Source organism: Poeciliopsis prolifica, unplaced genomic scaffold (assembly GCF_027474105.1).
Source record: "Poeciliopsis prolifica strain line A6 unplaced genomic scaffold, Auburn_PproV2 SCAFFOLD002, whole genome shotgun sequence".
In the NCBI taxonomy this organism is placed as follows: domain Eukaryota; kingdom Metazoa; phylum Chordata; class Actinopteri; order Cyprinodontiformes; family Poeciliidae; genus Poeciliopsis; species Poeciliopsis prolifica.
In genome coordinates this window covers 4,387,697-4,404,672 of record NW_026562377.1, presented here as the reverse complement: position 1 = coordinate 4,404,672, position 16,976 = coordinate 4,387,697, and the positions used below count along the sequence as shown (strand labels likewise).

The 16,976-nt window shown below is 36.5% G+C and overlaps 1 protein-coding gene across 1 annotated transcript; it reads right to left on the bottom strand.

Annotated features, from left to right (window-relative positions):
• Positions 1 to 438: 438 nt before the first annotated feature.
• On the bottom strand, positions 439 to 16,504 carry alg6 (ALG6 alpha-1,3-glucosyltransferase). The gene is made up of 14 exons (XM_055058128.1): positions 16,408 to 16,504; positions 16,105 to 16,189; positions 15,927 to 16,016; positions 15,355 to 15,443; positions 14,891 to 14,973; positions 14,739 to 14,803; positions 13,371 to 13,556; positions 11,891 to 12,026; positions 7,989 to 8,074; positions 6,840 to 6,924; positions 5,579 to 5,649; positions 4,474 to 4,542; positions 3,044 to 3,236; positions 439 to 1,169 (listed from the first exon to the last, which is right to left on the bottom strand). Exons 1-14 carry the CDS (start codon positions 16,487 to 16,489, stop codon positions 972 to 974), a joined length of 1,518 nt encoding a protein of 505 aa, XP_054914103.1. The 5' UTR covers positions 16,490 to 16,504; the 3' UTR covers positions 439 to 971.
• Positions 16,505 to 16,976: the final 472 nt, after the last annotated feature.

Genomic DNA, 16,976 nt, shown 5'->3' with positions numbered 1-16,976 from the left:
TTATAGTTGTAATGGATTTTTTTATGCCCGTCATTAACTCGCAGAGATTGGAGAAAGAAATTGCTTGTACCTTTTTTTGTGTGGTATTTCAACTTTATAGCATTATGCTCAGATATGTCACCTTCCATCAAACCTTTTAAGGCCTCTCCTGTCTCTGGTTTTGTTTTAAATGTGCAGGTCTTTTGTGGAGGACCCTTGTAGCATCAAGGGCTCATAATCAATATTTAATGATGTTGAATAAAAGCTTGGAAAGATATAATTTCCGTCTAATTATGAGCTCAGTCTCCACCAGGGCTTTGAGGGTGATTTTAGCGCACTACTTGGCTAATGTAGACAATTTATTTGAAGCCGGTTTGAATTTAATTATTTAAAAACACGCCACTAAAAATGATGTTCACTTCAGCACAGCGAGAAATATGAATTAATTTTTATGAAAACTACATTCGTACAAAATAACTTTAATGATGAATAGAAATCCACAGTAGAAAAAGGAAAGTTTGCATGAATACAAAACTGGTCAACATGCATTCATCACAATCCATACAGAGTCCAAGAGAAGAGGCAAAATGAATAGTAATAGCACAACTACATCAACATCTTTTATGTTCCCAACATAATTATTACAAGTTTTTATTGACATGGCATCTGAATGTCTCATATTTAGGCTGCAGAAAATCTCCTTGTGTAAATCTTTATCATTACTCACACATTATTGCTGTTCCCCTTTCAGAAAAATCAATTAATTGAAAATATTTTGCATGCACTGTTGGTCCAAAGAGGGAAAACACCAATCTCTTTCCTTTCACTTGATCTCACAACTTTCTTTGATCTGCTGTTATAAATATAGATACTTTTCATATGAACTCGTCTCATTTTTCTATTTCAGAGTCAGAAAAGCCTCATGTACAGTCGAAGTGGTCAGAGCCAACATAGCCTTACGGTGTAACACTGAGTTTCCAGGAAAAAATATCTTAGTTATTTTTCTTTCGGCTCTTTTTTCTGGGTGGCTCCATGAACTGAACAATATTGAAATGTAGAAATACTCCCAAGAAGTGCATGAAGGCGACCGTTGACACCAGGACAGGAAACAAGTCTGGTAGATGTGGCGGAGGGTCCATAGCTACACTCAGGACGCTCAAAACAGCCATGAGAGCCATGCTGATGTAGAACTATCAACGACACAGACAGAATGGATGTGTCAAAAACATGAAATGACAAAAAAAATGTTACACGGATTGAACAAAGATGCATCAGCTGGCAAATTATCATGGACACTGAGGATGTAGAGCAACATAGCTCAGGATTATATAAAACATTTAATGACTTTTGGCTGTAAAGTCCCTTCTGTTTATACTTCATGGATCATAGTAAAAATAAAAATAAAACAAAGTAACAAACTGTTTCAGGGAACACCTCTAGTAGGGAGGTTTCATAATGTTCACAAAATCATCAGTTTTTGTTTTACAAACTGAGGATATGTTGAGAATGAAGTGGAAATAATATCTTCAAAGAGAGACTGAATGATTCTTTCTGATTAAATCATGTTTTAAATTAAAACTTCACTTGCTAATTAACACGACACAACACTGTGGAAGCGATTGTGCCAGTATCCTTTTGACTATCAATGTACATTTTCCCACCTTTAACTCGTAATTACACACTGCTTTCTTCATTCCTGCCTGTAAGAATGAAATCTCTTTGGTCAATCCCGTCATGCTTGACGATTATGAATATTCAGGATTGTTTTATATACAAATAAATAAATCATTTTCATTTGTGGCATGAAAAAATACTATAATTTTTAGCAAAAAACTTTTTCTGTAGAATAATTTATTCTACTATATGGCACAATGATTCAACAGATTAATGTAAATAGATAGTTGATAATTCCAGTCCAAATAAATTACACAAGAAAATGTATATATTTTAATTAAAATTATTCATTTCTAACTCAAGGGACTGTTTCTTATTTCTTTTTTATTTGAAAACTAGATTTTAAAATTATTCTGCTGATCAGGAGCTTAAAAGTTGAACAGACTGTTGGCATTTGTCTTAGTGAAACCAATGAATCCTGAATTCAAGAATTCAGGATTACTATTTGTCCATGTAACCATTCTTTATTGCCATTCAAAGTTACTAGTAACATATGGGATTCTAGGAGTTAGAGTACTTGTGTTTGTTTTTGCTTTGTGATGCAAAAAATAAGTCTGTGACTATTATAGAGGAAACATCTCATGCCCTCTCTTCTCCATCACCCAAAACCTATGAAACCTTATCTCCATCGTCAGGGCTCACTATTTATGCTGCTTGTGTAAATAAATATATCTAGGCAAACCTGTGTTTATGACATGTCCTATAAAAAGACACCTTCTCTTAATCTCTGACACCCTACCGGTACCGCTGTCACTAAGGAGTTGTCGGCAAAGCCACTTCAGATGCAGTGGAAACTCAAATAAGTGATAAATAATTCTAAGGCTGGCAGCAGTGGTCGTCCCAGGACAGCTTACAAAGCTTACACCAGCAGATGATATTTATTTATACAGTTGGACATATCTTCTGACAACGTTGCAATTTAGGTCTGGAGGCACTTTAGAAATACAAGGCACCTGGGATCCTCGAATCAGCACCCTTCTTTTTACAGCCAAGCCAGCTTAAATGTTACAGGATATATGTATAGAAATATTTTCTGAAAGATTGAATTCTTGCTTTATAGCCTTGCCTACTATCTCACTCAGGTTATTAAGCTGTATCAGAGATTTATACAAAAACGTTCTTTTTTTCTTACAGCTTTAAAAGTATAAAGAATATTCAGTATGATCTTTCTTTGAACTGCCACTTAAGCCTCCAACCAAATGATTGCACAAAACAATGATTAAAAATACTTTAATATTTACATTTTTTACTTATTATTTGGTACATTTTCTCCTTCATTGTGGTCAGTTCAGTGTTAGTGAATGGATTAATAAAAACCCTCCAAAAGACTTTAGGCCCTTGAGAAAAGCAAGAAACATTTGAAGATTTTCCAATCATAGGCAACACTTACCTTCCATTTCATTATACAAGCCAGGTGCATTTTGGGTAGAAAGGAAAACATCTTCCCACAGGTACCAAGTTTCAACTCATCCTCTGAACAGTCATTCAGAGCGGACAATAAGTAGATGGTGAGGAAGGGAAACCCCAGGAAGGTGACGGTGTAGGGAACCAGCAGGTTGTCTTTCAGGAAAAGAGGGAGCATGCTTGACAGAAGGAAAGAAACAATGAGGTTTTAAAGTCTTATCCTTTACCTGTCAAGTCCTATCTACAACTTGAGATCTGCAGACTTTTTTGCAAACAAATTTGAAAAAAAAAATTGTAACAGCTACACAAAATTTGACCGTTTCCAACAGAAATTGATTCATTTCAGCACAACACTCGGTTAAAGAAATCAAAACATTTTTATCCTGCAAGCCTTTACGAGCAGAGTGTCCCCTGAGGAGAGATGGTTATGACATTCATGCAGAGCTTATCTCAGTTTAGCAGCGGGGCAGAAGCAAGAACAGCAGTTGCCTCATAGTAAATGCACAACACCCGGCTTAGAAAAACCTCTCTCTGCACAACAATTTACTTACTCAAACTAAAAAGTTCCATTCAGCAGCTAAATGTTTAACATTTAAGAAATACATACTTCCTCGATGTGAGCAGACTGGGTTCATTCACCCATAAAATAGCCACTGTTCGAGCATTCCATCAGCCAATTGTATAAACAAAAGATGTATTTTTTTTTTTTAATGAAAGAGTCTGGAGAGATAATGTGAAAGCCCAAGTCAGACTGTACTATGAACAGTTCCAGACGGAGTTCCTGTTCCTACAAAGCACATTTGGACACCAGGCATGCAGAGTATGTTGTGTAAGCCCCACATATCCTTATCCTAAACCACACGGACAACAATTAGCCCTGCCGGAAGAATTTTACAACAGCTGGTGAAAGTTAGTTGGAGCATTTGCACTGCAATTTCTCTTTTTCCATTTCAGGTGTTCTCATCTAGGGCCATACCAACCATCTTTTTAAAGCGTTCTAGGGACAAACAATTTCTAATTGTATAAAAAAACAATCAAGATTCATTCAAATCACGGCAGTCAGATTCAGATTTCAGACTAATTACATATCGTCCAACTGAATTATTGACAGAATCCTCTGACACTTATTTTGGCCATATATTCCAAAACATTTCCGTTTTCTAGTGAGGTGTATCAGATTTTGTTCTTTAAAATGTTTATATTTAGCAAACTCACTTTAACATCTTTGAAAGGTAAATAGACTCACACGCTACACAGCTTCTCAATACTTGATAAATGTGGCTCCATTGTAAAAAGTTTCGAAAGCTGGTATGACAAGAATTGACTTTTTTTTTTATAACTAATAAAATGGTAACAACAAAAATAAGATGCAACTTTAATGTTTAATTTGCTTTCTGCTGTTGAAAGTTTATTTACCTGAATGTTGAGGCCTGCAGGAACCAAATGGACATGAGTGGAAATTCATTCAGAAGGAGGCAGACTGGGCTGAAGAGAAAAGAAAAAAGGTGATTGCACACAGTTTTAAGCTGATTCTCAAGCACTAACATTGCAAATGAAAATAAACTAGAAATAAGCTAAGTAAATAAATAAGATAAAGGCCATCAAAAACCGTGAATTGAGTGTTAGAAGTAACGAGACACTTAGTATGTATACTTTGTTGAGAAATAATTTCACATCTTCGATTGCTGATGACTATTAAATTTCAAGATGTAAAAACAGCTGTGGCAACAGAGAGAAAATTTGTGTGTTCGTATGTAAACCTATTTATAATCTGTTTATAACTGAAGCAAGCTACCAGCTTCAGTTCTACGCTGTTCTCCAACAGAGGAACCTTCCAACAGTCCCTGAGCCCATAATTACAGTCAGCGCTCTTTGGTGATCCTGTTACAGCCCAATAATTGATCCTGCGCAAACAACACCCCGAGCTGCTGCCTACCATTCTCTCCTAATCTCTGGGGCATGCATTACTGATTGATTCAAGGGGACAGGTGGGAGATATAACTCAATAGTTAATAAAGCAACAATCTACACTGATCTAGATTAATAGATGAGCCCAGATTCAGAGACTAAATCCCACGGCGTAAAATCTATCCCGGGTTTCACTCTCTGTCTACAGCTTTATAAGCACGAGTGTAAACCATAATGTACAAAACACATTTTAAGCCACATGTCCAAGCTCTGAAACTATCGTATGACACCACCTCTAAAATTACACAATGCATATCATGAGAATGGTTGCTTGGACTAGAAGTATAAAGACAGGAGTGGATAATGTAGAAAGTTTGGCATAAATTGAACATTAGTTTGAGGTTTATAACATCAGCACACAAATTATCTCACTTTTACATTTTTCTAAAATTGATTGTTTGTGAGAAAACTTTATTCACTGATGTCACCAAATAGAAAACTCAAGAATAGATAAAGAAGAGAGGCAAACTCCACTCTGGTTTAAGTTAGAGTTCCACTAAGGACCTTCTTCCTGTGACATGAGGGTGGAAACAATTCAGACACTACAACTTACAGAGCAGCCAACAGAATGGACTTCTCATGAACTTGATAGGAGAAAAGGAAAAAGGCCAGAGATGAGTTGACCTGAGAGCAAAGAATCATTAAAATCTTAATTAAATCATGTACAAAAAGAATGAATTGGCAAAACACATTTTAAGTATAAATTGTATAAAAAGGCTAACTATACATGCTTTACAAAAGGGTTCATTTCACAATGTTATAGGAATTTTATAGAGTAAACCACACATAGTAGTGCGGAATTGTAAAATAAAAGGAAAATGATGTGCAATATTTGAAATATTCTGCAAATAAATCTGAAAAGTGCGCAATTAAAGTGTAGCACCTTTGAATTAATCCTCCACTGCCACTGAGACGCTTTCGGCAAGAATGTAGGAACGCTTTTCACCAGGTTTGCACACAAAGACTTAAATATTTGCATTTTTTTCTTTAGAAGGCATCTCAAACTCAGTCATTCAAGATTTTCCACAGATGTTCAATAGTAATCCTGGGCTTGACTGGGCCATCCGAACACATGCATGTGATTGATCTAAACAACTCAATTGCAGCTCTGGCTGAATTTAGCCTACCGCAGAGTAAGCCTCTAAATAGGTCTCAGGTTTTTCCAGTATCTCACCTGGAAAAGAAGCAGCTTCTCTGTTTATGATGAAAAAGAAAATCCCCAAGCATGATGCTTCCACCACCATGGGTCACCGCAGAGATAGTTTGTGCAACGGGAAGTGCTGTGTTAGCTTACCAGCACCCACAACATTTTGTTTAGAATGCTGTGGGTGATTCTACTGTATTCTATTTTGTTCTACACCTACTTTCCTGTAGAATAAAAATAGGTGTTCTACAGCACCTATTTGTTGTGTTGTTTGAAGTTCATCATAAAAAATTCTGAAAATAGTGATGATTTGTCATTGTCATGATAAATTTCAGCTACTGATGGTAAATAAAAAAAAAAACAAAACAAAACTGACAATATGATCGGAAATATATAGCGATAAAATAATGTATATTTGTAGGTTTGCAGCTGTGCAATACTGTTTCAGTATGAGGATTGGTATGTGAACTATACAAAGTTTGGTATTTTGGTTTATAACCCAACTCAGCTTTAAAGTTCCCTTCTTTCCCTCTTACATTTATAATGATTTGTGTCAATTACACAAAACCTCAAAATACATTGAAGTTTGTGGTTGTAACATTGAAAAAAATAAATAACGTTTACATAAATACTTCTGTAAGACATACTATTGCTGCCAAAATGCACTCACCAAAGCCAGTTTAAAGTTCCAGAAAGTGGGCTTCATCAGCAGCCTGATAGAGGATGGAAGTGCTGCTAGGAGAGTGAAAGCCAAACTGAAACACATAAAGTAGGAAAATAATTTTTACTATGTAAATTTAAATGAACAAATGACAAATACTTTTGTACACACTCGTGTGGATATCTTTCGAGGACCTGCTCTGAAACTAAGACCTCTTGACATGTAAGAACTGACCAAATAATAATTGTTCTTGAAGGTCAGTCAGTATTAGTTTAACCCCTCAATTGTCACCTGCTGGGGATACAGGGACCAGAAGAGACAGACCTATGTGTCAGAGTGAATGTGTATAAATGTGCAGAGAGGTCAAGGGTTAGTTATGTGAGACGGCAACAATGTGCTCGTACTACAAATCATAGGCTATTGAAATAACGAGATCCAAACACTGCAGAGCAAAACAAATAGGTTTTAAAAGTAATATAACCAGTACATATGATAATAGATGTACAACAGTAAGTTTAGTGTACATAATTTTCTTCAGAACAGGCTTTTGCATTACAGAAATATGCGAGTCACATTTTCACAGCTGATTTGTTCAACATAAACTGCAGAATCACAGAGTATTTAGCACTCCAATCTATTTACCAACAAACACACATTTGTTTGAAATACCCAACAATAAAAGAGGTCCAACTTAATCCCTGGTTTTAGCAGTCTAGAAGAAACGTATCCATGCTGCAAACACTAGACTCCTAAAATTAGCCCGCTGGGCTATTTAAGCTGGTTCTGCCATGTCAAAACTGTTGGGCCGAGTTCATTACACCAAGTGCGGAGGGTTTCAGCTTTTAGCAAAAACATGATTCATGAGAGACAAATGCAGAATTAGTCTTTGTTTTTGTGATAACCCTTTGAGACTTTAACAGTTGGAAAAACAAATGTAGCTTGTTATTCAAAGTTTCTCGTGAGTGCTTTGCTTCGGGGATTATCTACTTTGATTCCCTCGAACCCGCTTTCATTTCCAAGAGCAAGCTCAGCTTTCCCATAAAATTAAAAAGGGATTTTGGAGCAATAAGTTAGAAAAATGACGATGGAAAAACAAAGAGGTGTCAGGAGGAGAAATGTGGAATAAAAATTAAGTTGTTTCACAGATAAAAGGATTACCTGAGGTAAAGCTGAGAGTCACTTGTCAGAATGGATCTGATCTTTATCACGGTGTTCAGGCTGCACCATGTGTTAGCCACTTTATCCTACACACACACGCACACGCACACACACCACCAGAAAGCAAAAACAACATTAGGAACATATGTTTGAGTGATGATTTTATCTCAGATTACAATTAGAAACAAAAAACAATCAACTGTTACTTTTTCTTTTGTAAATTTTCTGTTTTAGCATTGAATACTTTTAATTGATTATGTACACTAACTCTCTTCCACAAAATGAATGTTAACGATTGTGTTCACAGTGTAACACAGCAACATATTTTTGCCATTATAAGTTTTTTTTTCTTTTTTTAAAGACTGGATTTAAACAAAGACAGACTAAATAAAGTCTGTCTTTGTTTATTCCTTTTGGAATAATTCGGTTGTAAGAGATATTTTACTTTCGATCAAACGTTTTGCTATTCTTGACTCTTTGTGTAAAGTTCTGGTGAAGAATTTGGTTTAGTTATTTTTGTGTGTGTGTGTGTGTGTCACCCTAATACAAAGTGTGCATGCACATAAATAAAAGTCCTCAAATCCAGGCCTAGAGGGCCACTATCCTAAAACCTTTAGATGTGTCCTGAGGCCAGCACACCTGAATCAAATGAGCAAATTAGCTCATTAGTATGCAGCCAAGTTCTCTAGAGTCTTTGACTCAGATGTGCTGAAGCTGATACTCATCTAGAAGTAGCAGGACGTCAGACTTCTAGGCCTGGACTCGAAGACCACTCCACTAAGGCATTCAAACAAACAACTGGGCCGCAGTAAGGTACTGCATGTTTTCTTTAGTGGCAGTTTTCGTGTTGGAAGCTGATGAGGCAAAGGAACTTTAAATTAGTCATCTTTTCCCCTGAAGTCAGAGGTAGGTAGAAAATTAAGCTTTAATTAAGCTAGAGAGTTATAAAATATTGGGTTGTTTTTTTCTTAAGTTTTCCCCTTTCTCCCCCTCTAACAGCAGAATGTGTTTATTTTTACTTCCCAATTTGTATTTTGATTATTTTTCTCCTGCCTGGCAAATATAATATAAATAGACCACAGTGTTAATTATAAAGAAATGACAACTAAAAGTATTTTTTTATTATTACAATTAAATTGACTGTTCTATGGTAAAATAAGTAATTCATTCATCAGAAAGATTCTGGATAAATTACAATAAATATTGTGTGATTATTCAATGAACATAATATAGTTTATTGATAAAGTATGCTACAAACATCATGACAGCTGTGTGGTTGCTGTAGTTAAAATCAAATGAGGAGGTCAAGTGTTTAGGCGGACGCTAAGGGATCACTTAAAATAAGATCCGAGCCACTAGTGTGCCCATGATATCACATGTTTAGATCAACAAAATATTTCCTCTGTAGCTGTGTTCAAGTGTGATCCTATCGAGAAAATCTATTCCTGGCCTCCTCTCCGTGCTACAGCTGCTTTACTACACAACTGTATGGCTCTTAATGGTATCCTCTTCAGCAGCACCAAATTGTCTAGGGTTGTGTTTTCACAGCCCCATCCTTTCCTTTTTCCCCTCTCATTCTCAACATCAAACAACCACTGCGGGAATGTTCCTGGACACCAAGTTGAAGGCAGAAGCCCACTGGCAAATGCGAGTCTTGAAGCCACAAAGGAATTTCACAGGGAGAAGCGTTTGGTGCCATTTTTGTGAGCGGGCAGCAACATGAGACAGCAGAATGCAGTTCAATGGGTAAACTTACAACCGCTCCCTTCCAGAAGTCGACAGGACCACCGCTCAGCAGTCGTCGTCTTCCCCACTCAGGCCTTCTGCTTGCAGCGCGTGATTTCATATGTAACAGGACGCCTTCAATGCTGTCATCAAAGCCCAAGTTCTATGTTTGAATCATTTTGCTGAACAAATACTGTCCCGATGCATCCTGCTCCAGCAGTACAACATGTAATTACGCCACATATCCTTGACAACTTGTAGTAGGTGTCGCCTCGGGGACCAGGACTAGTAATTTCAGGGTCACAAGGTTTCAGAAACTAGAGCTGCAAACTTTGGCCTCTGAGCTGTCACATAAACATTCAAACAGAAGCATACACGGTCACTTTAAGCCCATTTCTTCCATGTCACCTTTCAACACCGGAATTTCTGAAATGTTTTAAGTTTTCTTTTTCTCCATCATACCTGTATTTTGTAAAATATCATGTACCAGTGACTTCCTATCTAGCTGAGCAATCACAGTACAAAATGAGTGTTTGAAACACTCAAGCACATGTGTTTGTTTTTTTTTCTAAAGATGCCGTCAGCAGTGGGACACCAGCTGTCCGATGTGCTCTGATATGCCTTTAAGTGTATCACTCGCCCCTCTCATCGGTCCGTATGGCTGGAACACGGCTGAGCTATGAAGTGCTGAAAACAATCCGGCCATAAATTAGTTAGATTTATCTGCATCCTCCTACTGTACATCATGAATCCCAACACCTCCCAGGGATAGGGTGAAACCGATCTCTTGACCTTTCACCATTTTATTCCACTGTTTTCTTTGATCCAGCAGAGTATCGGTTTCCAGCCATCTAAGCACTGGAAGAGCTGGAAAGCTATTCACTATGCTAAAAGTTGGGAACATCATGTAGTGAACCAGGCATGCCTCATGGATTGCGTATGAAGTCAATGAAAGCATCAGTCAGAGCTTTGTTGCTATAACTTGGTGTCAAAGTATTATAAAAATTAGCATAAACTGTGGAATGTCACAGGCTATAAAACTACAACTCATCCAAAAAAAAAAAATCCTACACAGAAAAATCAAGAATGATGGGGAATTTCAGTTTAAAATCATTCCTTTACTGGTCAAAATGTGAAGCAGCTTCCTGCTTTCAGAGACATTACTTTAAAGATTAAATATTGTTTATTGATTAGTTAAGTGATTTAATAATAAATGTCACATTGAAATAATTATTAGAAATATTTTGATCTTATTCCAGCTGGATGGAGGACTGATCACCAGGTTTTTAACCAATATCTGACAGTTCTATGCACCTTATTTACCTTCTTTCACCTTATTTACTTTGACAAAAGTAAATTCCCAATATGTGCTCACCTTACAAATCTATGATGCAGTTTTAGTAATTACAAATCTAAGCAAAAATCAAATGTGGAGTTCTTCAAGGCTTTATTCTTGAGCCACTTTTTTCAATGCTTAAATGTTCCCCCACGCTCAGATTAAACATCTCTAAACTATGTGCGAAGATGATACAAAACTGAAAATTTCACTGTCCCACTTGACAATAGTCATTAAATGCCACTAATTAAGTGTATCCAGACCATTGACTGGATGATTTAGAACTTCTTCCAACCTAATTAAGAGAAGACATAAGTCACTGTTTTGGTCCCATAAATGCCTTGACGTCAAGACTCAATTGCACTGAAAAGAAACCTAGGTGTCCTTACAGACATTTCGAGAATAATTTGCCCGTTGCCACTCTAAAAACATATCCAAAGTTGAAGGCTTCCATAATATGCTGAAAAAATTGTAATGCTGTTTTTACTGAACAACATAAAAAGTAACATAAATAAACCAGTTCAAGTGAAATGCAGCTGTTGGAGTTATGACTAACACCATGGATCGTACTGTGTCATAATATTAATTTAGGACTAAAACATTAGTGTTCAACGCATTTCTCCATGAAACAAATTTTTGTGTTTTACTTTAGTTTGCAATTTAACAATTTTTTTAACATGTTATCTTAATGGCTGTTATCATTTTATAGAATTTTTTGTTAATATATTTTTTTTTACCCTTGTTGCCTTATTTACTGTAAGGCACCTTTAATTAGTTTGTGTATGACTGCCATTTTAAAAAATTATCTATCTATCTTCACAGAGTTTAGATTGCACTGTACCTCAAACAAGCCACGAGCCACGGGAAAGATCCTCCTGACCACCTGCAAGACCTGACTGGGGTCAGGTAGGAAGGGCAGCCAGCTGAGGCCAAAAGTCACCAACACCGTGGCAGTAATTTTCACCAACAGGATGAACCTATGTGAAAGAAAAACAACATCTTTCTTTGTGGACAGTAAAATTATATCACCTAAATTGAAAAAAAAAAAAAAAAACTAAATACCTCCTGGGGTATTTACTTTTTCTGCAAGGTTTCCCTCGACAATTAGCACAAACTGTCTGCAAGTCCTAAATTTGGGGTTTGACCCTCCTGGTGAGGAATGTAGTGAAAGCCATGCATCAGCTGAAAGTCCCCATTGGGGGTCAGAGTAGCTTGTCAGCTGTAACTGTGAAGCTGCTGGTTAAGTTGCGCACACAGGCATAGCTGAGGAGTTTGGGCATGGTGAGAGTGTCATCTGGACATATCTTCCCAGGGGCCTAATCCGGCACTCCATTTGCTACTAAATGCCCTTGGTACATTGTTACTAGATAAACAGACACTGGACACACTGGTAATAGCATCCAATCTGATTACCTCAGTCATTCTGTGACTCTCAGGAAGACACTGCTCTCTTACAGGCTCACATTACTAGTGTGGACTTGCAGCTGACACATTCATGCACACTGACAAAACAATATAATCAACAAATGCACTCTTCAATAACCATGTTATTACAGGGATCAATTTAAATTATCTTATAAATTGGAGTTTCCTTGGAGGCATATGGACATAGAAACAAAGTTTAACAAAACATCAAGAGAGAAATACTGCAAAAAAATTAATCCAACTAATTTTTGACATATTTAAATTTTGTTTCATGAAGATATAACATTTATAAATGTATTATTTAATATTTCCCAAAGCTTAGCACCAGTCCATTTTTCCAATCACCCTCCATGTTCCCAATTGTAAGAAACACTAGTTTCTCTTTGGGTTTTCTGAACAACTGTTCTTTCAGTATTTTTAGAGTTTAATTTACACATTTGACAGTCTTGGATTTGGCCTCATTTTCAGATGGAAAAAAAAACAGTTAATGGTATCCCAGTTTGAGATGATGTTTGTAGCCTCTAAAGTATGCCATCTATCCAACAATTCCATCAGTTGTTACAGGTGAGAGGCAGCACTGGGGCTCTTGTGGCTATTGGGTGGGAGGCAGGAAACACAGTGGGCAGGTTGCCAGTCCACACAGGATGAATTAACCACACATTTATATCTAAGGAAAACTTGTGTAACTAGTTCACCTGAAAGTCATGATTTTGGTTTGTAGAAGGAAAATGGATTATGCAGACACATAAATGAGAAGAATATGCAAATTCCAAACAGAAAGACCAAGAGCTGGGATTGTGACCCAGCACCTTCTTGCTCCAAGGTATCATTGCTACCAAGAATAATAAAGTTACATAAAAAATAAAAAAGTGCACAAGTAAAGCAATTACGCTTACCCACGCCCAATTAGGCCAGCTTTGATGCACTTTCCAAGAAGGTAACAGAAGAAGGGCAATGCATGGTACAGCTCCATCTGTTTGTAGTTGAGAGCCAAAGAGAAGGCCAGGGAGCCCAACGAGTTCCAGCCCAGCCCCAGAGCCAGAACCCCCCACAGGGCAAACCCCAGACTCACTCCATTATATCCGACACAGTCAAGGTTTTTACAAATGACTTCTTTCACAGGGACCATTAATAATGTCTAAGCAAAAAACAAAACAGGTGAAAAAAGTTAAAATTATAACATTTTTAAATAATATAAAAAAACAGTACAGACAGTAAAGAAATACCAAAACTTTTTTGAAAATAATTGGGTGTTTTATATATAACGGGCCACATAATGTAGCGAAGATACTCCTACGTTGCACCTAACATTACCAAACCCTCACAAGAAATTAGGTTCATTGTCAAAATATACAAACATCTGTTTGCAAAAAACAATAATATTTTTTTCTTCTGGAATTAATAAAGTGTAATTTAATCAAATCCAAGAACAATTTAAATAGTTCATAATTGTTATCACAAGTGGTTTCTTCAGATTAAACCCAAACTAATGACTACTGCAGCCTTAAAATGATTCAGCTTCTTCATAATATTCATCTTTAAAACATAACACAGAACCCTTTAGTTGTTTTGAGCTGTTGAAAATGTAACTCATACTCAGACACCAACTGCTGGTAGCATTCCTAAGGAATGTCCATTCAGTTCTCGTCAGTCAAGCATGATGACTCCTTCAGTATCCTCCAAGATGTCTTCTGAAACCCAGTACTAGTGCACTGGAGGTAAACTCAGTACCCTTGTCCTTTTTGAAGGTCTAATGACATCTAATCTTCAGCTGTCTCATGAACAGCAAGAGGTATTTTCTAAGAATGTCCTAATGTTTGAGTGAGTGAATTTTTTCTTTTAACATACATCAAGTTTCTAGTGCCAGAGGAATCAAATGCTTCACTGGAGGCATGGCAATGTTTTAGCGTTAGCCAATATGACGGAGGATGAATGATACTAGGTGAAACTGTATAGTTTTAACTTCTTATGTTTAAGGTTTATTTTTGCAACATTTATGAAAAACATTATAACTCTATTTTTGTGTTCTAACAGTAACATGGACCGTCAAATTCAATTCAGCATTTTTTTTTGAGACGCAATGAAAAAGGTCTACCTGACAAACAACTTGATTGATTCTTTATGTTAATTCTAATACTTCACCATGCTGTTCCACTGCCACTCTTAAAAGTCATACTATATTTCATTTAAACAAATCAAAGTACTGAAAACTTTACTGCATTAAATGTACAAATAGATAAGATACATTTGCACATAAAGGATACTGAAAATGGCCATAGTCTATGAGAATTAGTCCTGGGTAAAGAAGAATGCTGAGAAGAGTGGAAACCTAGAAAGACAAATTCAAAAAACAAATGACTACATTTGAGTCTTCAGAGTACATTGCTATATATAGACATTTAGGTACAGCCATTACCCTTCTCTTAGCAGAGCCACCAGTCAGGTATAAAGAGTATAAAACAACTGCAGGAATGTATATCAACACATCTGTCACCAGGACTAAAAAACAGAAAACAACAAGATTAAATAAGAAACCAGTCACAAAGAAAGATAGACTAAAGCTTTTAGTGTCTGCCAACAAGATGTTGCTCTAGCTAAAAAAAGCTCTTGGACCCATAAAGTTTGTTAGAATCTTAAAAAAATAACAAACGCTAAAAAAGACAAAAGAATCATAAATTGAATACAAACCTATAAATTCAAATGTGCATGTGTCAGTGCATATTTATTTAATACATACAAGAAATTATAACAAAATAGTTTTCATTAAAAATCTTTACCCTCTTGATGAAAAAATAATTTTTTTAGTGTGGAATATTAACACAATTATTTAAAGACAGAATTACAATACAAACATTGCAGAAGGTTTTGATGTAACTATACCTGTAGTTCTCATAAATAACTTGTGGGCAGGACTTTCGTAGCCTCTGGATCTGTGCAGTTCAACCCAGTCGGGGTTTAGAATATTTGCTCTGCAAACAGAAAAGAAGGGAAGAAGGGAAGCCACAGCTAGCATTACACATGTGCACACAAGATGCTATAATCACAATGGCCAGATTCTGCCTATGCACTAATGAATAGCTAACCTTTGGTAGCATACAAAAAATTCCACAATTGTGTTATTAACAGCTACTGATAATGAACTAAAATCATGACAGGTGGACAATGAGACACCCCATATACTCAGTATTTGTTCCTTATTTTTGATCAGCTTAAACATAGGAAATTGAAATAAAATTGTTACCGTTACAAAAACTTAAGTGTAATTTGAAGCACATATATTTTTTGTTAGTTATCATTTTCAATAAAGGAGGCAATTGTGTATTTTTTAAAAAGCTGTGATTATGTGACAACTATTTATTTATTTATTGTATATATAAAAACTGTGACCCCCACAGTCCCCACCCCCAGAAAAAAAATTACTTTTCTATGCCTAGATTAGTAACATTACTCACACATAAGCACAGAGCCAACTGTGGTAGGCGGTGAGAGGAGGGTAATCAAGACCCCAGTAGTTCAAGTCATTGTCAGAGGTGTTAAAGTACCTGTAGAAAAATAAAACTATTACTAAAGAATCAAGGATTTGGCTTTAGCAAATCAAGGATATGGTCCGATGATCAGTGTGAGACTTGCCACTGTTTAAGAGGGAGGTTGTAGGTCACTTCTTGCCAGTGTCTTTGGGCTTCATAGTCACCATACAAGGGGGGTTTTCCTGCACCTGTACAGAAATTATTGTGCCGTCACCAAATGTTAACTTCTACTGATGAAACAAAGAAATAAAAAACCCAAACAATCGACAGAAATGCAAGTCACCTAGTTTACTCTTCTAATATGAAAGAGTGCACATCTTTCTGGTAGTGTCTGAACAATCAAAACAGCTGCACTAAAACAATCCACACAACTTAGTGTAAACATGCAGGCTCTCACGCTCCCTACCTGAATATGAGTTTAACGACACGCCCCATCTTACCAAAACAGCGAGTAAAACGCTAATCGATACTAAACTCCACGTTTGCATAACTCTAACTGATAAAAATAGGACTTTGTTTTAGAAACAAGCGGCAAAAACAGCTTCATTCAGATTCTTCAGGAGTCCGTTTTCCGTATACGTCATCCAACAATGGCTACGTCTCACTCGCTCATTGGTCAGAGAGTTCTCACGTGAGGATGAAGTACAATGAGGCGTTTCAAAACCAGGAATTTACAGAGATACAGGAATCTGTTGCTCAAATAGACAAGAAAACGTTTATTACGTCATTTACCCCTCAAATAAAAAATCTGAAAGATCGTTTTAGAGTCTAAATCTTTCAGTGGTTGTCATATGTAATGTTAACCAGGGCAGATGAAAAATCTGGTACTCCTTTCCCCACGTAGGTTGAGTGCACCATTTAACAGTACGCGATTTATAGTAACACCCCCAGCATTTTTCTAACTAATAGAAACTAAAAAGTTAACAGAACATTTTATTTTGACAATACTACAGTAGGAATGTACGTCAACTTCTC